We start from the raw sequence: 24,739 nt of genomic DNA on the forward strand, positions 1-24,739 counted from the left end.
CCTATTTCCCCCCAACTGACCCCAGTGTGTAGTGCTCCCCTCCCTGTTTCCATGTGTTCTCATTGTTCCAACACCCGCCTATGAGTGAGATCATGTGGTGTTTGATCTTCTGCTCTTCTGTCAGTTTGCTGAGAATGATGGTTTCCAGGTTCATCCATGTCCCTACAAAGGACACAAACTCATCGTTTTTGATGGCTGCATAATATTCCATGGTGTATATGTGCCACATTTTCCCTATCCAGGCTATCTTCGATGGGCATTTGGGTTGGTTCCAGGTCTTTGCTATTGTAAACAGTGCTGCAATGAACATTTGTGTGCACGTGTCCTTATAGTAGAACGATTTATAATCCTTTGGATATACACCCAGTAACGGGATTGCTGGGTCAAATGGAAGTTCTATTTCTAGGTCCTTGAGGAATCGCCACACTGTCTCTCCACTCCTTTCTTCCTTCAAGTGTAAAGTCAACTTAGAGCAGGGATAGGTTGAGAAAACAAATCTGCTCCAGAGCTACTCCCTATCACAGCCACAGCAACACTGACTCTAACAGAGGCTTGGAAGGAATTCTTCCTATCAGCAACCACGCAATAAAGACGTGACAGTTTTCTAGCTCTTTCTGCTAGCACTTCCTGCCTAAGAAAAGAAGGGCAGAAGGGCTGAAATGAGCAGAAGGCAAGGGCCTAAACGGGTCAGAGCTCCAATTGCACTGGCATAGTCACCCCAGAACAAGCATGAATTCCACTAGTTAAGCTTGTTAGCCAAAGTTTTATTCATACTCAATTTAGAGTCCAGAGTATTTTTATAGAATGATCAAAGTCTTCTATTTATACATTTACAAAAATTACATTTCAAAAGGAAATCATAGTTTTTCTAGACAATATTAAAACACTTTTATTTAAAAAGTAACACGTTTACTATGGAAAATCTGGACAACACAGAAAGTATTAAAAAAATCATTCATACAGTATCACCTAGATAGAGCAACTATTAATATATTCCATTCTTCTCTAACAAAATGATTTCAAAATATCATACCTAGCATTTTTAAGGAACTTCAAGAAAACAGAGATGTTTCTGTTCAATATTATATTGTAAGTCCTAAGCAATAAGATATCATTTTTTTTTTTTGAGACAAAGTCTCATACTGTCACCCAGCCCAGGATGTAGTGTAGTGGTGCGATCTCGGCTCACTGCAAACTCCGCCTCATGGGTTCAAGCAATTCTCCTGCCTCAGCCTCCCGAGTAGCTGGGACTACAGGCATGTGCCACCACGCCCAGCTAATTTTTTAAAAATATATTTAGTAGAGAAGGGATTTCACCATGTTGGCCAGGATGGTCTCGATCTCCTAACCTCATGATCCGCCCGCCTCAGCCTCCCAAAGTGCTGGGATTACAGGTGTGACCCATCACACCCAGCCAAGATATCTTTTTAAAAGTGGCAAAATAATTGAAAGGAGGAGATGAAACCACTTGTATTTGCAAATGATGATTGTTTTGTTTACTTAGAATATCCAAGAAGATCTATGAACAAGATCTTAAAATTTAAAGAGTTGTTAGTATCAAAAAAACTTTTAAAAAGTAATATATTCCTATCCACCAGAAATGATCAAATAGAAAATACAAGAGAAAAAAATAAGGATATCATTCATAGTTATACCTAGGAATACATCTGCATAGAAAAAAGTTAATATGGCAGGCCTGAGACAACTATTCTTAGAAAGAATTGTATCTGGGAATTTGGCTCATTCTCTCTATTTATATGAAACTTTCCCGAAATGATGAGTAGCTTGCTATACCTAACCTATTTGTATAAACAGTGTGGTTGGTGCTGAATGCCTGTTTACTTCTTGGAGTCTTTGCTATGTGATAAACAGTGTGTGATTATATGACCAGCACCCAATAGTAATCATGGATACAGAGTCTCCAATGAGCTTCCCTGGTAGACATCACTTCTCATGAGTTGTTACACAATTAGAATTGTGTCCTGTGTGACTCCACTGGGAGAGAGCTCTTGGAAGCTTGTAACTGGTTTCCTCTGAACTTTGCCCCAAGAGCTATTTCCTTTCACTAATTTTACTTTGTATACCTTGGCTGAAATAAATTATAGCAGTGAGTACAACTGCCTGCTGAGTCCTGTGAGTCCCAGTATATCACTGAATCTCAGCGTGGTTTGGGAAATCCCCAACACATCATCTTTCTGGAGATAATTACAAAATATTCACTGAAGAACCAAAAAAAAAAAAAAAAGATCTAGGTAAATGGAGAGTTGTTTAATGATTGAGAATGAGAAGAAAGGCAACCCACCTACCCACTCCCCATCATTCACATACTCAATGTAATTCCAATCAGTATGCCTGCTGGGATTTTATGGTTCTTGATAAGCCAATCCTACAATCAATATGGAAGGGCAAAGGGTCAGGAAAACCAACTGTGAAGAAGAAGTACAAGGTAATAGAATTTCCCCAACCTGTTATCATGAATTATTGTAAAACTATAGTAATTAGATAGCAGGGAAGATATCTCGATGGGACTTTTCATGGAATTTGACAACATGACTCTAAAATGTATAAGCATGAAGCCAGTGGTTTGAGACCAGCCTGATCAGCAAAGCAAGATCCCATTTCTGCAAAAAAATAAAAAAATTAGCTGGACATGGGGGCATAAGCAGAAGTCCAAAATAGCCAAGACACTCCTGTTGAAGAAGAACCCTACCAGATAGTAAGTATTATAAAGCTGTAGTAATTAAGGCGGTATAACATTGGTATAAGAATAAACAAACAGTCCAATGGAACCAGACAGAAAGCCCCAAATGTGTCTACCACAAATGGACAAAAATTGATACTGACATTACATTACATACTGATGTCCTTGAGAAAGAATTAATAAAGGTGCTAGGACAACAGGCTAACCATACAGGGAAATAATTCAAATCCCTATCTTATACCATTCTCTATACTTTTCTGTATATCTGAAATGCTTCATAATAAAAACTTAGTTTACCTAAATACATACAGTAAAATCTCATATTTTACTAAACCACAGGCCAACAATCATAATTTTACAAACTGTTCTCCTTACTAGGACCGCAAAGGACTACGAGCTTCTTTAAGTAGCACATAACCTCAATTTTACATCAACTTTTTATATAATATGGCAATCCCTACCAAAATACCAATGACATTCCTTACAGAAATAGAAAAAAAAATCCTAAAACATATATGGAACCACAAAATATCCCAAATAACTAAAGCAATACTGAGCAAAAAGAACAAAGCTAGAGGCATCACACTACCTGATTTCAAATTATACTACAAAGCTATAGTAACCAAAACAGCATGCTACTGGCATAAAAACAGATACATATACCAATGAGACAGAAGTGAACCCAGAAATAAATCCATGCACACTTCACAGCCATTTTCCACAAAAGTGCCAAGACCATACACTGGGGAAAGGACAGTGTATTAATCCATTCTTGCACTGCTATAAAGAAATACCTGAAACTGGCTAATGTATAAAGAAAAGAAATTTAATTGGCTCATGGTTCTGCAGGCTATACAGGAAGCCTGGGTGGGGAGGCCTCAGGAAACTCACAATCATGGCAAAGAAGGGGAAGCAGGCACATCTTACATGGCAGGAGTAGGAGGAAGAGAGCAGGAATAGGTGCTACATACTTTTAAACAACCAGATTTTGTGAGAACTCACTCACAATCAGGAGAACAACAAGGGAGAAATCTGCTCCCATAATCCAATCACCTCCCACCAGGCCCCTCTTCCAACACTGGGGATTACAATTCAACATTAGATTTGGGTGGCGACACAAATCTAAATCATATCAGGCAGTCTCTTTAATAAATAGTGCTGGGAAAACTGGATACCCATATGCAGAAAAATAAAACTGGATCCCCATCTTTCATCATATACAGAAATCAATGCAAAATGGATTAAGGACTTAAATGCAAGACCCAAAACTAGGAAACTACTAGAAAAAAAAATGGGGAAACACTATAAGATACTATTTCAGGCAAAATATTTTTTGGGGTAAGACCATAGAACCACAGGCAATAAAAGCAAAAATAGACAAATGGGATTCTGTCAAGATAAAAACCTTCTGCATAGCAAAGGAAACAATCAACAGAGTAAAGAGAAACCTACAGAATGGGAGAAATATTTACAAGTTATCCATCTGGTATACTTTGCATATTTCTTCCCACCCAGATCTCATGCTGAATTGCAATCCCCAGTGCTAGAGGTGGGACCTGGTGTTTGGGCAGATCCCACATAGCTTGGTGCTATCTTTGCAATAATGTGTTCTCCTAAAATCTGGTCATTAAAAGTGTGTGGTACCTTCCCCCTTGCTCTCTCACTTGTTCCTGTTTTTACCATGTGATGTGCCTGTTCCCCTTTACCTTCTGCCATGAGTAAAAGCTCCCTGAGGCCTCTCCAGAAGCCAAGCCAATGCCAGCACCATGCTTCCTGTACAGTCTGCAGAACTGTGGGCAAATCAAACCTCTTTTCTTTTTCCTTTTATTTTTCTCTGAGATGGAGTTTCACTCTTGTCATCCAGGCTGGAATGCAATGGCACGATCTCGGCTCACTGCAACCTCTGCTTTCCAGGCTCAAGTGATTCTCCTGCCTCAGCCTCCTGAGTAGCTGGGATTACAGGTGCCCGCCACCACACCTGGCTAATTTTTGTATTTTTAGTAGAGATGGGGTTTTACCATGTTGGCTAGGCTGGTCTCAAACTCCCAACATCAGGTCATCTGCCCACCTTAGCCTCCCAAAGTGTTGGGATTACAGGCATGAGTCACCCTGCCTAAACTAAACCTCTTTTCTTTATAAATTACCTAGTCTCAGGTATTTCTTTCTCTATAGCAATGCAAGAATCATCTAATTCATCATCTAAGAAGGGATTAATTATCAGAATATATAAGAAACTAAAATAACTCAACAAAAAAACAAACAATCCAATTTAAATACGAACATAAGACTTGAATAGACATTTCTTAAAAGAGGACATACAAATGGCCAACAGGTATATGAAAACATGCTCAATATCACTAATCATCAGGAAAATGTAAATCAAAACTGTGATGGCATATGATCTCACCCCAGTTAGAATGGCTATCATCAAAAAGGCAAAATATAACAAATGCTGGCAAGGATTTGAAGGCAAGGGTATAAATGCTCATACACTGTTGAATGGGAATGCAAAGTAGTATAGCCATTATGGAAAATGGTATGGAGGTTCCACAAAAAAACTCAAAATAGACCTACCATATGATCCAGCAATCCCACTGCTGATTATATATCCAAAAGAAAGAAAATCTGTATATCAAAGAGATATCCCACGTTTACTGCAGCACTATTCACAATAGCCAAGATATGGAATCAACCTGAGTGTCTATCAATGGATGAATGGATGAAGAAAATGTGGTATACAGACACAATAAAGTCATACTGAGCCATAAAAAAGGATGAAATCCTGTCATTTGCAGGAACATGAATGGAATTGGAAGTCATTATGTTAAGTGAAATAAGCCAGACACAGAAAGAAAAGTACCACATGTTCTCACTCATGCAGGAGCTAAAAAAGTAGATCTCATGGAGGTAAAGAATAAAATTGTGGTTACTAGAGGCAAGGAAGAATGTGAGGGTATGGGGATGACAGTAGCTGGTTAAGGGATATAAAAATATTTAGATAGAAAGACTAAGTTCTACTATTTGATAGTACAGTAGAGAAATTAGGTTAACAGTAATTTATTATATATTTCAAAATAGCTAGAAAAGAAGAATTGTAATCTTCCCAACACAAAGAAATGTTTGAGGTGACAAATAACTCAATTACACTGATTTGATCATTACACATTGTATTCAGGAATTAAAATATCACATGTACCACAAAAATATGTATAACTATTGTATATCAATAAAAATAATAATAATAACATGAATTACCTCATAGATTCTTGCAATTCCACAGAGCAGAGTTACTTCTCCTGGAAACTTATCTAATCCTTGTTTGAAAAGATTTAAAGCAGTCACAGGTTGATCCAATGAGACATAAACCTAAAACCAAGATACATTTCAATAAAAGTGCAAGTTCTTAAAATAGTAATTTTTGTTATGATGTTTCTAATTATTGATTAGTAACAAATTATCTCCTAGATATTACAGTAAAGAATTTTCAGCCAGGTGTGGTGGCTCACATCTGTAATCCCAGCACTTTGGGAGGCTGAGGTTAGAGGATCACTTGAGGCCAGGAGTTCAAGACCAGCCTGTACAACACAGCAACATTCCATCTCTACCAAAATGACAACAAAAAAAATTATCCAGGCGCTGTGGCCTGTAGTCCCAGCTACTCAGGAGGCTGAGATGGGAAGATCACCTGAGCCTGGGAAGTTAAGGCTGCAGTGAGCCATGATAATGCCACTGCACTCCAGCCTAGGTGACAGAGTAAGACCCTGACTCAAAAAAAAAAATTGTTTAAGTTGAATATATCACATATAAAAGATAAAGTTAGATGCCAGATAGTTTCAAATATTTTTGAAAGTCATTAAAACAGACGAAGACTAGCACAGTAAATTTATATAACTTTCATCTTGCTTCTTTTTCATATGTTAATTTTTATTCCCATATTTAGGAACTAGTAGCACTTCCTTTTATATCTTATCTTCTTTTGAATCTCCTTTACCACATTTTTAAATTTAAAAACTCTAAAAGATACAAAATCATGTCATGACCACCACTTACGTTTTTCTTTCAAAATAGCGTTGGTAAGGGTCAAGGAGTAACTTTACCCCACTATTAAAAATTCTGGCTGGGCATGGTGGTTCCCACCTGTAATTCCAGCACTTCGGGAGGCCGAGGCAGGTAGATCACTTGAGGCTAGCAGTTCGAGACCAGCTTGGCCAACATGGTAAAACCCCATCTCCACTAAAATTACAAAAATTAGCCAGGCGTGTTGGTGCGCACCACCAGCTGATAATCTCAACTACTTGGGAGGCAGAGGCAGGAGAATCGCTTGAATCCAGGAGGCAGAGGTTGTAGAGGCCTAAGATCGTGCCATTGCACTCCAGCCTAGGCAACAGAGCAAGACTCCTTAAAAAAAAAAAAAAAAAAAAAAGAAAGAAAAGGAGGAGGAGAGGGGAGGGGAGGAAATTCTAGGTGGCCCCTCATTTCTATTGTGGCTGCAGAAGGCACTGCAGCAGTGACTAGGTCTGGAATCAGAAAGACCTGGATTTGAATGCTAACTCCTAACCACCAAGTGACCCTGAAAAACTTACCCTCTTTAAATTTAATTTTCCTTAAGAATAAAAAGGAAATGATAAAACTCACCTTTGAGGGTTAAATTAAACTGCATATATAAGGAACATGATAAAATGTTTTACACTGAGTAGGTGATCAATAAAGGAGAAGTATTATTTTTATTATTATGCCTCAGCTGAGTAACTAAGAACCTACATAAACACAATCCCTGTTGTCTACTACCTGCTCAGGTGGAAGACGAATGTATCGCAGAAAATAAGGCCTCACTGGGGCCTGCTACCTATGCGGGTAGTGAGCCTATGGTGTTTTCTCCTGTCCTAATGGGCAATCTTTCAAAGGGGTCTTCTTATTTTTCATGTAAATCAATTTCTTATGAGACAGTTGCCCTCCATATGTTCTCATTTTTTCCCTTGCTCTAAAGAAAAACAAGTTAAATCTAAACATAGAAACTTGTCAAATATTCCTAAAGAAACTGTTTACTCTCCCCATGCAATGGCCAGAATTTAAACATTTATTCTGAGAAGACAGATTTCAGTCAAATTAAGATTTACTTACTTTTGCCAAGTACAGAAATGTATCTACCATTTCCTGCTGTTTCAGGGCTGATTTAAACTGTTTTTCTGCTTCACGATACATTCCTAACCTACAAATGGCAATTTTAAGAATTAGACATTCAACTTAAACACTGCATCATACCCTGAGGATGAATAAGACAAATTATAAGATGAAGCATGTGCCAAAGAAGGTAATGTTGCACATACACATAAATTAACATTTTTATTTATACAGCTTAGCAATAAGTTGCCTATCTCCCATATTCAGTGGCTTCTAACCCCCAAATGGTATCTAAAGAGTCTGTCTGAAGCCTAGTCACAGCAGGACTAAGATAATAGCTGCTAGTAAGCCAGGTCACATCAGTTCACCACCCAAAGAGCTTATGATCAGCCGGACATATGGCAAGTGACCTGAATAAATGCTTAGAGTCTCCATATAACTGGAAGAGCTGAAGGATGACATTTATTTGAAAATATCTTCTGCTCTGAGATAAAAGCACATTTTAAAAAGCTATCTTTAAAAGCTATTTTAATGTAAGTAATAATTAGCACTTGGGTAATATAGTTATACCATTTTATTATTCTAGAAGTCTTGTTTTCCCTTATTAGATATCTGATTGTCCTCGTCTATGAATCTGAGATTTGCTCCTTGCTGAAATATGACTGTGCTGATGTACATAGTGCCTACCTGTTATACCCAGGAAAGAATTTGTTGCCACTAAATCAATCATTAAAACACAGCTTGTCCTTAATAGACCTGCTAGGCTTACTCATAACCACTCATTCTTAGCCATCTGAGAGCTACTCAGATATGATAATGTTTTACTTTGTGAAATAAAATCAAAATGATAATACAGTATGCTCTGTTGTGCTACTTTCATTTAAAGCCTTGAAAGAAGAGCTTTACTCATTTTTCATAACCTAAACCTTAAGCACTGGTGTGGCTGATGCCCAAATAGCTATTGGAAGCCTTGGGATTAAAGTGGTTAAAAGCTAAAGTTAGAAGATGTGTGACATGGCAGAAGCCCCGACCTCTTCAAAGGTCCCACAATTTCACAGGGCGTATTTATAAAATGTTATCAAAGAACTCTAAAGTTCTGAAAAACAACATAGTTATGTACATAACATCAACTAAACACGCAAGTCTTTTTATTTCTTTTGAGATAGGATCTCTATCGCCCAGGCTGGAGTGCAATGGTGGAATTACAGCTCACTGCAGTCTTGCCCTCCCGGGCTCAAGCAACCCTCTGCCTCAGCCTCCCACGTAGCTGGGATTACAGACATGCACCACCATGCCCAGCTAATTTTTGTACTGTATTTTGGTAAAGACAGGGTCTCACCTTATTGCCAAGACTGCCTGCAAACTCCTAGGCTCAAGCAATCCTCCCACTTCAGCCTCCCAAAGTGCTGGGATTGTATACAGGCATGAGCCACTGTGCCCAGCCATGCATGCAAGTCTCAAATGCATGACTGAAATACAGTCACTAAATTCCGTGAATTTAAATTATCCATGACAGTCTGTGTATTTTTAACTAACTTGTCTCTTTCCAAAAATGATTTAAAAGAGATTACAATAAAAAGATACATATAACACAAGAATATGAAAACAGAAATAGATTATTTTAAAAACAATGGAGATGGACAAATTTTAAAAATAAAAATATAACCAGAGATATTGAGCTACATGAAAGCCAAAGAAACATGTTTTTTATTACTACATTCTTAAGAGATAACTTCATCTAATACTATCAAAAAGGAATCTATCACATGAATTTTTGTGCAAAGAAAATGGAGCACGCCATGTTCAAAGAAAGTCAAGGAATAAAACGTCAAGTTCATAACACAGGCCAATATCAAAGAGTCAGAGTCCAGCTGTCAACTTTTTCTCTCCAACTTAATTTAACAAAATTGTAAAGTGTCATATAAACTATATGCTCATTTCATGATGGTAAGGAGATGAAAAATGAAGAAGATAATAACTATGTCCTTAAAGCAATGATGACCAAAGAATGAAACAAAACATGTTCACAAATAAATTTAATCATATTATGGCCAATGAGGAAAAAAGTGCTTTGAGAGGACAGAGGTTCAGGAAGATAGTGAACAGGCAAGATTTCAACAGCTAGATATGGGGGGAAGAGGGACATTTCCAAAATAAAATTAAATCATGAAGGTAAGTACATAGGCAGAAAATTACTCAGCATGTTAGGGGAATGCCGAGGAGTTTGGTTTCATTGAAAAGGACATAATAATAGGAGTATTGCTAGATGCAGTGGCTCATACCTATAATCCTAGCACCTTATGATGCCAAGGTGGAAGAATGGCATGAGGCCAGGAGTTCAAGACTGCCTTCAGCAACACAGCAAGAACCTGTCTCTATAAAAGAGACAGTTTTTAAAAATTAGCTGGGCATGGTGGCATGTGCCTGTAATCCCAGCTACTTAGGAGACTGAAGCAGGAAGATGGCTTGAGCCCAGGAGATTGAGGCTACAGTGAGCCGTGATCATACAACTACACTCCAGCCTGGAAGACAGAGCAAGACCCCATCTCTAAAAAATAAAATAAAATATTGTACAAAATTACCTTCAGGCTATGTGTATAAGGTTTATATGAAACATATAGGAATTTCATTTTTAAATTTGGATTCCATCCCCAAGATATCTCATTATGTATATTCAAATATTCCAAAATCTGAAGAAAAGCAAAATCTGAAATACTTCTAGTCCCCAGCATTTCAGATAAGAAATACTCAACCTGTAATTATTTACTGTCCTCTCTCTTCCATTATATTGTAAACCATTTGAAAGAAGGAACAATCTAATCTTTGTACTCTCAGTTCCTGGCAGACTAGCTGCCCATTAAATATTTTACTGAGTGAATTAATGAATGTATAAATATCATAAAGATGGGCAGGTATTAAAGAATAGAAAAGAAGGATAATTTAATATAACAAGGTATACTCATTTAAATGTCATCATATATAGATGGCAAAAAGAATCAGAGTTTTGCTTTCCTTTAATTATTAAGTATTTCTGAAGGTTTTGCTTGGCAGCTCAAGATTTCAAGATTGTCTCCAGGAATTACATTCATAAGGGTTTAATGATGTAATGGTCTAAAATTACCCTTTAGCAAAAATGCTTTCTCCATCTAGCAGCAGGAAAAAACACTTTAGAGTTCTAAGTGAAATATCTAAATGCAAAGTAGTCTTAATTTCAACAGCAGAACAATAAACGTGCTTTTTGTCCCATTTATAGTCTTCTTTTTTCTCACAGTGCTTATAAACATTGAACTTATAAATATTGAAGTATGCTCATAGTAACTGAAGTCTACCTTATTTTTAATAATAAAAGACATTTACCTTTATAAAATAGAATTGCTCATTTGTTTCTATTTTTCCAAATGTTCTATGTGCATTTCAATATCCGCAACAAGTTTCAGGTCTTATTTACTAGTTGCTACGTAAATATTCATAAAATTAATTATGATTCTTTTGCTCTCTCAGTTAATTTTCTTTAAAATACATTTAAACATTAAGAGAATATAAGAATACTCAGGTCCTAGAGAAAGAATATGGAATTGTGGAAACTAACAGAACTGACATCAGAAAATGAGCTCAAATTCTTGTTCTGTGACTTACTAGTTACATGAATTTGGACAAATCACTTTACTTTTGTGAGACTCAATTTTTCTCATCTGGGAAAAGGACTAACAATAGCCACTACCTTCAAGGTGCTGTGAGACTTAAGTGAGATGTTATAATGTATGAACAGCATATCTCTAAACTGTGAAGTATTTTACAGATGTGAGGCATCAATGTAAATAAAAAGATTTGATTACCAAGAAAACAGAACTAAAAATCAGCAGACTTGGTTCTAGTCCCAGGTCTGTTAATCACTGGCTCCTGATGCAAATTACAGCCACTGTCTTGGCCTCAGTTTCCTCAACTGAAAAGGGGAGGTTGGGCCTGATGGTCTCAAAGCTTCCCCCTTGCAGCTCAAAAGTTTTGTTATTCTAAGGGTATCCATTCTTATTGCTACCCTGTGATTGTTAAGTAAACTCTTATCAAGTAAGCCAAAGACATAGCTCTCACTTCTTCATGAGAAAATCTAACCGAAAACAAGTATCAGATTTGAGACCCTAAAATACATGGCCACTTCTAAGCCCTTCATAAATAATGAAATTTACCTGTAGTAACATTTTCCAATCTGTACTTTCCACCACCAGTCCTTGTACTGAGAATGCTCTGTGGAGAGGGCAGCCAGATCCAAAGCCTTTGAAAACAATTCATTTTAGATTAGTATTTTCTTTTCCAACAATAAGCAGCCAGAAAAATAAATAATGAAATAGACCATATAATTAGCACCAGTCAAAACGTGCATTAGAAACCAGACAGAAACTCAAGTTGCTCATGTTTCCAGATGGCCCCACCAATTTTCGCTAATCAGTTCCAGACCAGAGGGCTAACAGCAGATGAGATAAAAACACTCATCAAAGGGAAGCAGATGTACAATATATTTGAATATAATTTTAATATACAAGACACAAAATTGATATTAAAAAATGCCCAAGTTTTTACCCACTCCCCCTGATTTATCTGCTAGAATGATTCAAAATGCCTCCAAACTCAGTGGCGGTCAAGTCTTTGGTGTGTAAGTCAGTTCGGTGGCAGTGTCCACTTTCAAGACAGATGCAGAGAAATAGAACCACCAGGTAAGCAGACAGAGAAAAGGTTTGGAAAACGGGATCATGAAGAAGAGCGAAAGGAGCTGGAGTATTTGTACAACTGCTATCTTCAACAACCATCATTCCACTTTTCAGACATCACCTTACATCCCAGTAAATTCTAAGGGGCAGATTTCCCTTTGCTGCAAACTGAAAGAGATCTTCTCTTCAATTGCTTGTATGTTTTACATTTGCTTATCCCATATCTTTAGTATCCTCGAGTTTGTTCCTTCTATTGTTTATTCAAGATTAGACAAGAGATGACAAAATAAGAATTAGGATTTTATACAGAGGAAGTAGAAACCATTTTTTACAAAGGGGAAAGCAAATCAGTCTTTACGGAAATTTGAAGCTCAGATAAAGACGTGATTAACAGAAGCTGGAGCTACTAGTTAAGAGAGAATTCTGATTTTTTATAATGCTGACTATTTTTCTTTCGTGGCTGGAAATTTTTATTCTTTAGCCAATGTTAACATAATCACGATATCCAAGAGCTCAGTTAAAGTAACTCTTAGATTTTCAGTTCTATTATCTCAAAAAACATCCCAGATTACTGTCCTCGTCTTAATATCAACTCTTTTCTGAAATGAATGCGAGAAGAGTTCCTTAAATCCCTTACTGTAAAATTAATTATTTTTCCTTGTGTTCCCCATCTTTTCTTGCTCCAGGGGAGATCTCTAAATATGCAAACTACTTATAAAGAAATGGTAACACCATGCTGAGCCTCTAATGGACTTGAAAAATCAGCATCTCTACTTGAAAGCTATGAAAATTAAAAACAAGCCACACACTACTTTCATATGCTATTTTTCTCCCCCATCACCCTGCCCCCAGCCAGAAATAAAAATGAAAACAAAACAAAACAAAGAAAAAAATGGGGAGAAAAGTATAACTTTGATTAGCATTATTTTCAGACATACTAGAAAAATGTATTTCCAACCAGCTCAATTCAGGCATACCTGGTAAATATATAAACATTTTAATTTTAACTTCATCTTTATAAAGACCTTTTCCAGCAAACAGATCATTGTCGTTCTCATGCTCAGTATAAATGGATCTTCTATTTTTCAGAAAAATATGTCATTCAAAAATTTTTTATGTATTCTAACTATTCAAGGTTAGATTTAATGCTTCTTACAGGCTGCTGGTTTTGCTTGCATAGTTGGTCCTAAAACAAGTCATCCTATGGAGAACCCATATGTTTGTGCTAATCCAATTAAGGATATTAATATAAATTATTGATACAGAATAAAAATGGCAAAAAGAAATTATAATGATGAAGACTCAGGCTGCTGAGGACTGAACTCTGACCTTTTTTTCTCCTGCCCCAAATCCTTTCTAAGAAGGCTTGGAGAGTCATACTCTAAAAACCATAAAATCTCATTAAACAGTTTTTTTAAACTAACCTGGTATAATGTGGCTTACTTTCTAACCTGACTCTATTATAGCATCACATGACAGATGGCAGACACTCCCTGATCTTAAACATCCCTATGTACTGACTTCAAGTCTTTAGACAAAGATTACCTCTTTTAACCAATTGCCAAATAAAGAATCCCTAAAACCCACCAATGACTTGCAAGCCATGGCTTCAAGATGTACAGAATTTTCAGGCCCAATCAATACATACCTTCCATGTATTGCTTTATTATTTTACCTGCAATTCCCGTACTTTCCTGAAATGTATAAAACCAAACTATAACCCAATTGCCTTGGGTGAACTTTCTCAGGACCTTTTGAGACTGTGTCCCCAGACCAAAGTCACTTATACTGACTCAGAATAAACCTCTTTAAATATTTTGACAGAATTTGGTTTTTCCGTCCTCACTGCACTAGAGAAAAACATTTGTGACAATTTCTTTCCTTTGTTTTTTGATACAGTCTTGCTCTGCTGCCCAGGCTAGATGGAAGACAGTGGCACAGTCTCGCTCGGCTCCTCCACCTACCAGACTCAAGCAATTTTCATGCCTCAGCCCCCCGAGTAGCTGGGATTACAGGTGTGTGCCACCATGCCTAACTAATTTTTTATATTTTTAGTAGAGACAGGGTTTTGCCCTATGTTGGATAGGCTAGTCTCGAACTCTTGGCCTCCAGTTGATCTGCCCACCTCAGCCTCCCAAAGTGATAGGATTACAGGTGTAAGCCGCCATGCTTGGCACATTTGTGACAATTTTAAGTGGCTGGCAAACTCCCTGATGACAGATAATCCTCTTTTACATCTCTGCTGTTGTTCTGGAATATTGCTGTGCACAGAAGAGGTACTCAAGAACTATCTGTTGACTGAATGAATTATAATCTTTGTTTCTGACCTCTGTTGACAACACCTTAAGAACCAAACAAAACTGTCACAGTAATAAGGTTCATAATTAAAAGCTGTTAACCTTAAAAACATTTAAGTGGTGACAGAAGATCTATATTTCTTTAATTGTTCCCAAATTTTAACATAAATAACACTTTAACAATCTTTGGATGATTTAGTAAAACCAATATCTAGATATTAATAAAAGCTCAGAATGTCATTTTTTAAAGCAATAAGTTTGTAAAAGTCCAAAAGCAGAAGGAATTTTGGCAGATCTAAGTTTTTAAAAAGTCATCCTTTCACTATTGTTACAGTTGTACCAACTTCAGGATGATGAAATTAAAGAGCATATGGAAACAAAGATTGCAGAATCACCAACCCACGCCCCACTTTAGTTTTGTCAATACCATCAATGTTGTCCAAAAAGGGAAAGGTGGGGAAAGAGTGTTATTAAATACTCAAAGGCAGAATTTTCCATAGATTACTTTTTCCTAACACTTAAATACCACTTCACAGCATTCTCAGTCTCTACAGTATTCTTATTTGTCTGTAGACAAATACAGAATCACTAGCCCATATACCACTTGAGTTTTGTCGATACTGACCTCCACCTGCAAAATGAGAAAAACACTAAAAGCTCAAAGACAGTAAAATAGCTTTCCTTGGATGAATCAATTTTATACTTTCTTAATATTTAAACACCATTTCAAGGTATTTCTTATATTTGTCTATAATATTCTCTATATTTGTGTGAAATAATTTATTTAAAGAGAAATTTGGAGACCACCCAAGGTATCTAAATATAAAAACACCTCTGATTTCTTAACAAGTTAAATAAACAGAATTCCTTTTTTCTTTTTCCAGCAAAAGTTACAAAATATATGTAAGATATAAAAATGCATGCTTTGTACTCATTATCCAAATCCTTCTTCCATTCAGAAAATAGCACTTTTGGTAAAAGCAAAAGTGACATTTTAATGGAACAATCTGATCCACAACAGCACTATAATGTAGCAAGACCTTATCAGAGTGAGAAACGGAACAGGGCATCTGTCCAGCTCAGCACCCCTAGTACCCATCAAAGTACCAATATATATAACTCAATCATTATTGTTTAAAGAAAAACTAATCAACTAATATAACAATATATGATAATTAGTAAAAAAAAAAATGGAAAGCAAAGGAACAATTTGTGTTTTTCACTAAATAAGAACAAAACAGTGGGCATGGTGGCTCACACCTGTAATCCCAATACTTTGGGAGGCTAAGGCAGGCAGATCACCTGAGGTTAGGAGTTCGAGACCAGCCTGAGTAACATGGTGAAACCCTGTCTCTACTAAAAATACAAAAATTAGCCAGTTGTAGTGGCAGGTGCCTGTAATCCCAGCTGCTCAGAAGGCTGAGGCAGGAGAATCACTTGCACCCGGGAAGCGGAGATTTCAGTATGCCGAGATCACGCCATTGCACTCTAGCCTGGGCTACAGAACGAGACTCCAACTCAAAAATAAATAAATAAATAAAGAACAAAACAAATTGCTCCATTTTATGTTCTACAAAAATATGTACGTACATTGGAGGTAAGCAGATGAAAATAAGCAGAGTACAAATTGGCAGCATTTTAATATTGTTGCCCCTAATTTATAATTCAATTTATAAATGTAAAGGTGCTATAACATTATTGTTGAAAAATTTGAAAACAAAGGTAAAATTAGACTTAATCTCCATTAGTATCATGAGGCACAACACAGGCAATCAACAAATACTTGTGGAATGAACCTCAAATACTATCATTAACCTCAAAATACTATCATTTTCATGTTTAAGTGATACCTTCTAGTATGTCATAAATACATATTTTTAAAGTAATATTTCTATTTAACATAGTAATTGGTATGCTTTTGGTTTAACATTATAAAATAAACATTTCCATGTTTCTGCCTAGTGTTTATAATTATGGTTTTTAATGGCTACATAAGATTCCATCATGCTATTTATTGTAACTTACCAAACTCATCCCCTATTGTTAAACATTTAGGCTGTTTTCCCAGCATTTTTGCCACTATATCTAAAGCTACAACGAACATCATTGCAAATACAGCACTTTACTTTTCCCTGCAATCTCCTGAGAAGTAAAATTACAGAAACAAATTGAGGAAATATCTTTATGGCTATCTGCTCTATATTATTATATTGTTTTCCAAATTGTGGTACCATGTGTAATATCACCTATAATGTATAATAACTAATTGTACTTTCCCCCAGAATTTTTTTCTAATTTCATAAATATAAAACTCAAAAGTCCAAAGCCTCTTTATTTTACATTTTTGTTGTTATTAAGAAAGTATACCTCTAATGTGCTTATTCACCAGCATTTTCTCTAATGTAAATTTTCTGGTTTGGGGTCATTTCTATTTTCACAAAAATTTTTCAAAAATTAATATCAGCTTTTTTTTCTTTTTTTGAGATGGAGTTTTGCTCTTGTCACCCAGGCTGGAGTGCAATGGCATGATCTTGGCTCACTGTAAGCTCCGCCTCCCAGGTTGAAGTGATTCTCCTGCCCCAGCCTCCAGAGTAGCTGGGATTACAGGGGCCCGCCACCATGCCCAACTAATTTCTGTATTTTTAGTAGAGATGGGGCTTCACCACATTGGCCAGGCTGTTCTTGAACTCCTGACCTCAGGTGATACACCCTCCTTGGCCTCCCAAAGTGCTGTGATTACAGGCCTAAGCCACCATACCTGGCCAAGATCAGTTTTTTTAATATGTGATAAATACCAATATTCCAAAATTATGCTTCATGTACATAATTCCCCCTACTATTGCCCTTTTACTTCTGATTTCGTTTCTGTCCACTAGATAGATTACACAAATGCATCAATAAATCTTTTTTCTTTGTTTCACAAATCCAACCAAATTTATGAAATACCCTATTGTTTGCTAGTTTAAATTTTTTCAATTCTTCATTGACTAAATATCTAAAATAAAGTCCCTAGACAAATTTTCTCAAGTGTCATTAATGAATTATAAAGATGGATTTCAAAAAGAGTCAATAATTGTTTTCAATATTGCTTGTTTTTGCTGTTTTAAGAGAGTCACTATTACCAAGAATAAAAATAGCTAATTTATAAATGGGGACTCCAGTTCTCAATAGTTTTTACTATCACCTCCTTGTTAATGAGATATATTTGAGTTGTGTTTGTTGTCTCTTTTCTCTTCATTTGCTGACTTCTTTCACTGAGACGGGTAACACACCTCCTCTTGTTTTGTTATAGGGAGCTCTGGTTTTTGAGTTCTGCTAATATTCCCCAGCTCTATTTTACTACACGGGAACGCCTGGCATTACAGCCTTCTATTAACCATTGGTTTTTAAACTACTGTATTCTACAGCAGTATTTTCCAGTCCTGCCTGAAAATTAGCATTGCCTGCAGAGCTTTTATTAACAACAGATTCGACAGATGTACCCTTGAGGATTCTGACTCAGGAAGTCTAGCACAGGTCCAGAAGTCCTTATTTAATAATTCCCCAGGTAATTTAGAAACAGAGCCTAATATAGGAACTACCCAACATCCCTAATATTTGAGGGGCAGAAGATCACAAGGCAGGAGGAGCAAGGAGGAGGCCCGAAGGATATGTTCTAAGTCTGCTAGCCCTGCTATAATTCAAGTAGCTCAACTTTTGTCTGTTTTATATATTAGGGTGTAGATAAGATTTCACTTGAAGAAAAAGATTTTCCTGCTTAAAATAAAAAGTTTAAATGTTACTACTCTATCTGTTTAAAATCAAATTTTTTTAGGTCCATATACACAAAGAACTATGATGCTAGTCCTCAGAATCTTTAGAATATAAGTGCAGTAGAGCAGGGAATAAGTCTTACATTTTTTTCAGTGTGATTTTTTTTATTCCTCAACAACAGTGGGTAAATTCCAAGATGCAAAATTACATCCTCAAGATGAATCTATTAGTAAAAACATTGTCACCATGACCTACAAATGACTTATGATCCGTCTAGCTTCTGAACTTACCACCTACGACTCTTCCCCCTCACAGGTCTCACTCAGCCACACTGGCCTTCTTGCTGTTCCTTAAACAATCCAAGCATGCTTCTACTCAGGGCCTTTACAGTTAAAGCTCTTCGGAAATACTTTTCCTACACATAATGACATGAGTCCTGTCCCCCTTCATTTGGGTGCCTGTTAAAATGTTTCTTTACTTTTTTCCTTTTTTTTTTTTTTTTTTTTTGACAGTCTCACTCTGTCACCCAGGCTGGAGTACAGTGGTATGATCATGGCTCACTGAAGCCTCGCCCTCCCTGGGTTCAGGTGATCCTCCCAGAGTGGCTGGGACTACAGCTCTAAACTCTAGGGTAGTTGGGACTACAAGCACGTCCTACCATGCCTGGCTAATTTTTGTAGTTCTTGTAGAGACAGGGTTTCCACACATTGCCTAGGTTGGTCTCAAACTCCTGGGCTCAAGTGATCTCCTACCTCAGCCTCCCAAAGTTCTGGGATTCAGCCACTGAGCCACATGTTTTCTGCTCAGAGCGACTTCACTGATCACTCCCCACTCCATCCAAAATAGCATCCTCCCCCACGTCATTATTTATTACCTTGCCTGCTTTCCTGCTTCTTTGTTGTTACAGTACTTATTAGCCCATGAGACTTCACACATTTTAAAATTTATTTTTTTCTATTCCTTGCCTAACCAGAATATTATCTCTAAAAGAACAGAGACTGCCTGTTTCACTCTGTGATCTCAGGGCTGGAACAGTCCCTGGTACATTGTAGTGGTTCAAATATATATATATATATATATATATATATATATATACACATGATGAAAGAATAGATGTCTCTGATATTTATTAATCTTCCAAATATCAATAGTATCAGTTTATGATACTCTAGTAACTTGAGATTTACTAATTTAGGAAATGGACTAGCATTCTAATGCTTTTTAAATACAGTTTGACCATACAATTTTATATATAATTACACTGAGAGCCTCTGACCAGCTTTTCATGAAGTTAAAATGGCTGGCTTCTATTTACAAAAGTGTGCATGGTTTCTCAGTTGTCCCAACCCTCATTGTTTCTTTTCCTTACATAACCACGTCTATGAATACCACATTTGTATATGTGGCCCAGGCTGTCCCCCACATTTCAATGTCACATCTCCCAACACATGCAATGGTATGTCCACTTAGATAGCCTTTTGTCATTTCAAACTCAAAATGCCTTCAAGTCACTGAGTCAGCTTCTATACAAACTGACTTCCTTCCCTAATTATCCCATTTCTGCCGGTAAAACTATTCTTCTCATAACATCTTTAGGAGGCAGATTTAACCTGTCTCTCTTTCCTTTGCCCCAATATCAAATCTATCATCAAGTTCTGTCACTTCCTTCTTTAATATGTCTCTGTGGTGCTCCCATTTTCTAGGATAAGGCCTATTTATTGACCATTCCATATCCTGCTCTTGCTTTTGCCCTTTCTTTACATTTCTTTTTCCTCCTTTCCATACATCCTACTTATTTTATGGATCTTTACTAATATCATCCCCTCTGAGTTTTTCCCCACTTGGTAACAACTTCACATTTTGACAATGACTTCTTTAATTATTTCATTTATGTCCATTTTGTTTCTTCAGCTAGACTACATGGCTTGTAGAGGCAGGAAAAGTATCATTAGTTCTCTTAGTGTATAGCATAGCAGTTGACATACAGAAAACATAATTAAGGGGATGGCTGTGGTGGTTCACACCTGTAATTCTAGCACTCTGGGAGGCTGAGGCTGGAGGATCACTTAAGGTCAGGAGTTCAAGACCAGCCTGGGCAACAAAGGGAGAGCATATCTCTAAAACTAATTTTTTAAAAATTAGCTGGGCATGGTGCCGCATGCTTGTAGTCCCAACCACTTGGGAGGCTGAGATGGGAAGATAACCTGAGTCTGAGAAGTCAAGGCTGCAGTGAGCTGTGATAATGCCACTGCATTCCAGTCTGGGTGACAGAGTGAGACCCTGTCTCAAAAAAAAAAAGGAAAAAAGAAAACACAATTAAGGAAAACATTTTTATTTTCCTGAATGCTTAATATATGGATACAAAGCCTTTTTCGTGGAACTAATATGAAAATGAGAAAAGATACAATCAGACACTGCAGAATGAACTACATTTGATTTGACCAAAGTTGTATGGTTATATGCTCATTTGCATATAAGCATGCAAAAATCAAAACAATTTGAGAAGTCATATGCCTATAACTTTAAAACTCTCTGTTAACAAGCCACGAAGATGATTCTCTCTACTTTTGTATGTTTTAAATCTTTGATCATAAAACGCCAAAGATAGAGGAAAAGGGCACACCACAAAAATTACAGAAATACATGTGTTAGTAAACCTATAATATACTATATGGACTAAAGAAATAAATGGATCAGCAATATCATTAGCATAAAAACTATAATTTTAACACAAGCATATTATGACATATTCTCAATTACCTGTATCTTCCGATTTATTGGAGAGCTACATACTCTATAAAGCAGGCATAGTTCTTATCACTTCTATATTTATACACATTTTCCCACTGAAACTGAGAGTGGATTTTAAAGTATTAATAATTATCCAATCTTTAATAATTTCATTGTTTATAAGGTCACAAATAGAATATTTCAGAATCTAAACTCTCAAAGTCAGAAAAATTACAATAAAAGGAAATAGCATGAATTCAAAACTTACAGTCTTAACATCATTTTCATGATGAAAGATATACTCAAACAAAGCCTGTGAAGAAAAAAGTACCAAAAATATATTTCATTTTTTTTTTAATTTTATGTTAACAAAAGCACTCTAAAGCCCTGGATAGATAGAAGGGTCTATCCATCTTTTGTTACAATCACTCCTTTTAAAATATTACTATTTACAACTGATTCTGATTTTAACAGAATACAAACTGGATTGCTCAAGGAATTAACCATTTTTTTCATATTACATATTTTATTAGAAAAACAAATGAAAAGTTTATTTCTTAAAGACCAACTTCAGGATTGTCATAAAACAGATACAGCCAATTCTTTATATTTTCTACATGTATTATACAGTGATTATAATATTAATAATGACAATTTAGACAAAAAATCTGGAAGTTTCTACTGAAACAAAGTAGAATATATGGGTAAAGCAGGATGTTTTTTGCTTAATTTTTAAAGCTAATTCTCCTTATATGGTATTTATAGTAACTCTATGATTCAGAATATTCAGGTTTCTTTAACAGGGTGCTACTCAGCCAAGCTGGACACTGGAATCACCTAGTGGTGGGGCGCAATCAGACCACTTAAATTAAATCAAAGTTGCGGGGATGGCAAAGCCCTGATGTTATATTTTTTAAAGCCCTCAGATAACTCTCATGTACAGCCAGGGCTGAAAACAATTATTTCTAATATTTCACTCAACTGCTCTAAACAAATAAGCATTTACTCTTAGTGGCACTACCTTTTTCCATAATACCATCATGTTACACTTGCAAAGAGGCTAGCATCCCTGGAAGAGATCAAGGTTATTAACAAAGAAAACTTGGAGGCAACTAATTAAAAAAAAAAAAAATCAAAACAAGGCCTTTCTTAAAAAAAAATTTAAAAAAATAAAATAAAACCTATAACAATGCTTCTGTTTGTTCTGTTATAAAGAAACAAAAGTTAAGAGTGCAATTGGTGCTACCACTGCCATGGAAATGATGTTACAGCATCAAAGACAGTGTCACAGAGTCACCCTAGATACCCCAAGCCATATGCCTATATTAAAAATGAGTCCTAGTGGGTCAAGGCAAGCTGGGGGCCAAAGGCAGAAAAACCTGGCATTATTTCTACAACATACTAAAAAGCATAAAATCTAGTTCAGGCTAAATCTAGTAACAGACCAGGTCTGTCCTGGATGCATCTTAATTTAATTGAGAAAAATGCTTCCATTGACTGACTCTCTTGGTCAAAAAACAGCAATGGTATCAACTAGCCAGACAGTCCCTTCAAGTGAGTGGCCTGAAAGGGTAGGGAGCCAGATATTCCACATGAGTTGCTTTTAATACTCCACACTCATAAAAGAAAGGGAAGTAAGCATAGCTTTACAATTTTTCTAAATGAAGACAACTGGATTGCTGCCAAACAAGAATTTAAGAAAAAAGTCACAGCATTATTACAGTCTGATTCCCTGTCTACCAAATGGCATCTGTTTTTCAGACTTAAACTTAAGTCTGTACAGCTAGTGTCCATTTTAATTTTCTCTAGTGTGTTTCGTATTTAGCAAACACGTATGTTAAATACCATTAGAACTGAGATTAGGAATGAGCTCAATACTTACACTCAGAGATTTCAGCTAAAAACCTGAGCTAGGTTTAAACCGGTTTCCAGAAGATAAGGGCTCCTGTCTCTGAATTATTCCAAGCTCACTCCCAAGGTTTATATACTGAAAAGGTCATAGACACCTTTCTTCATTTTTATCTTTCTCTTTCTCTCCTTCCCCCTCACTATACCTCTCTCCCTCTCCCTCTGCCTCTCATTTTCTCTTTACTTTAAAAGAACATTTAATCTTTGAGTAGTGATAATTACTAATGTAGTTGGCATGCCACTATGTGGCTTGAGTAATCCTTATTGAGATGCCTGATTAATTACTAATTAGGAGTACATAATTTTTATCATCCTTTGACAGTCCTAAAAACCTACAAGGATAGAAAATTATTTCTCTGAGAATAGTCCAAGCTAAAAAAGAAAAAAAAAATACATACATATACCGATGACTACTTAAGCTTCATTCTACAAAGATGATGCTGCATCTGCTTTCTTTGTTATAAATTACTTCTCTTTATCAAAGGAAAAGAATTTCCTATAATAATGGTATATGTGCTTTATTTCTGATTGACTTTCCTTAACGCAATTAACTCAAAGACTAAGAGAAATTTTACATATTAAACATTTCCACTTCAGTAAAGACATGGCCTGTCCTTCACAAGTTTTTATCCATTTTCTAATTTGTCATTATCATCATACATGTAATATTACTTTATGACTCAAAATCATTTTAAGTACATACCTTTGCCAACTTAGGTTTCTGGGAATATTTTGTTAAATTCAGTCTAGATAAATTTATAAATGGCCCATCAGGACTTGTGAGCATGGAAGCCTACAGAGGAAAAACAATACAAGAGATCTGAAACATTCTCTTGAAATGTAAACAAGTTTAATGGGCATAAAAATTATAAAGGCAACATAAATTAAAAAGTCACCTTCAAACATCCTCCATATAATTATCCACTATAACAACATTAGAAAATAATGTACCATAATATAAAGCTACTTTGGTAATACCAAAGTAATACAAGGCTATGGGAAAGCTGACAGAATTTACCGTTCCCAGCCTGACAAATCTTCCGGAGGAGCTGGTGATAGGACGGGCTGTGTAGGCGGTTCTGGGTGTTCTGATGGCCTGTTCCATAGTACCTGGCCTTCCACTCTGTGTGCTGGGCCTGAGGAAACCTGTAATGGGTCTTCCAGCTTGTGTGATTGGCCTGTGAAGATTATAAATTGTTATAATAAAAAGAAGATCTTGAGGAAAGATTCTCATACAGTCTGATCAATATTTAGTGATAGAGGGTATGAAGCAGAAGTACATACCTAACAGCCTGACTAGGCCCTCCTGTCTGATTAGTTCCAGGGAGTTTCAAAGATGTTCCAGGGCCTAGGAGACAAGATGGCTAATTCAATTGATATATGATTTATTAATCTGTAAAAGCTGTAAGCTAATACAATTTTCAGAATTGTGCTGGCCTGGTGAAAAAGACATTAATAGCAAGAAATATATTTTAGGGAAATGTGTTTTAGACTAATATTTAACAAGTACCTATCATGTTACTTAT

At 36.3% G+C, this 24,739-nt stretch overlaps 1 protein-coding gene across 2 annotated transcripts in view; it reads right to left on the reverse strand.

Annotated features, from left to right (window-relative positions):
* Nucleotides 1–24,739, reverse strand: part of TTC8 (tetratricopeptide repeat domain 8) — a 54,504-nt gene that overhangs the window by 13,686 nt on the left and 16,079 nt on the right. For both annotated transcript variants that reach the window (XM_032287663.1, XM_032287662.1), the window contains 7 exons: nt 24,498–24,561; nt 24,232–24,391; nt 23,917–24,006; nt 21,574–21,618; nt 12,007–12,092; nt 7,823–7,910; nt 5,957–6,067 (listed from right to left, as the gene is read on the reverse strand). In XM_032287663.1, coding sequence (XP_032143554.1) covers nt 5,957–6,067; nt 7,823–7,910; nt 12,007–12,092; nt 21,574–21,618; nt 23,917–24,006; nt 24,232–24,391; nt 24,498–24,561 — 644 coding nt within the window. The remainder of the gene's footprint in view (nt 1–5,956; nt 6,068–7,822; nt 7,911–12,006; nt 12,093–21,573; nt 21,619–23,916; nt 24,007–24,231; nt 24,392–24,497; nt 24,562–24,739) is intronic.

The sequence above is a fragment of the Sapajus apella genome, unplaced genomic scaffold (genome assembly GCF_009761245.1).
Source record: "Sapajus apella isolate SASKATOON/1434 unplaced genomic scaffold, GSC_monkey_1.0 scaffold20, whole genome shotgun sequence".
In the NCBI taxonomy this organism is placed as follows: domain Eukaryota; kingdom Metazoa; phylum Chordata; class Mammalia; order Primates; family Cebidae; genus Sapajus; species Sapajus apella.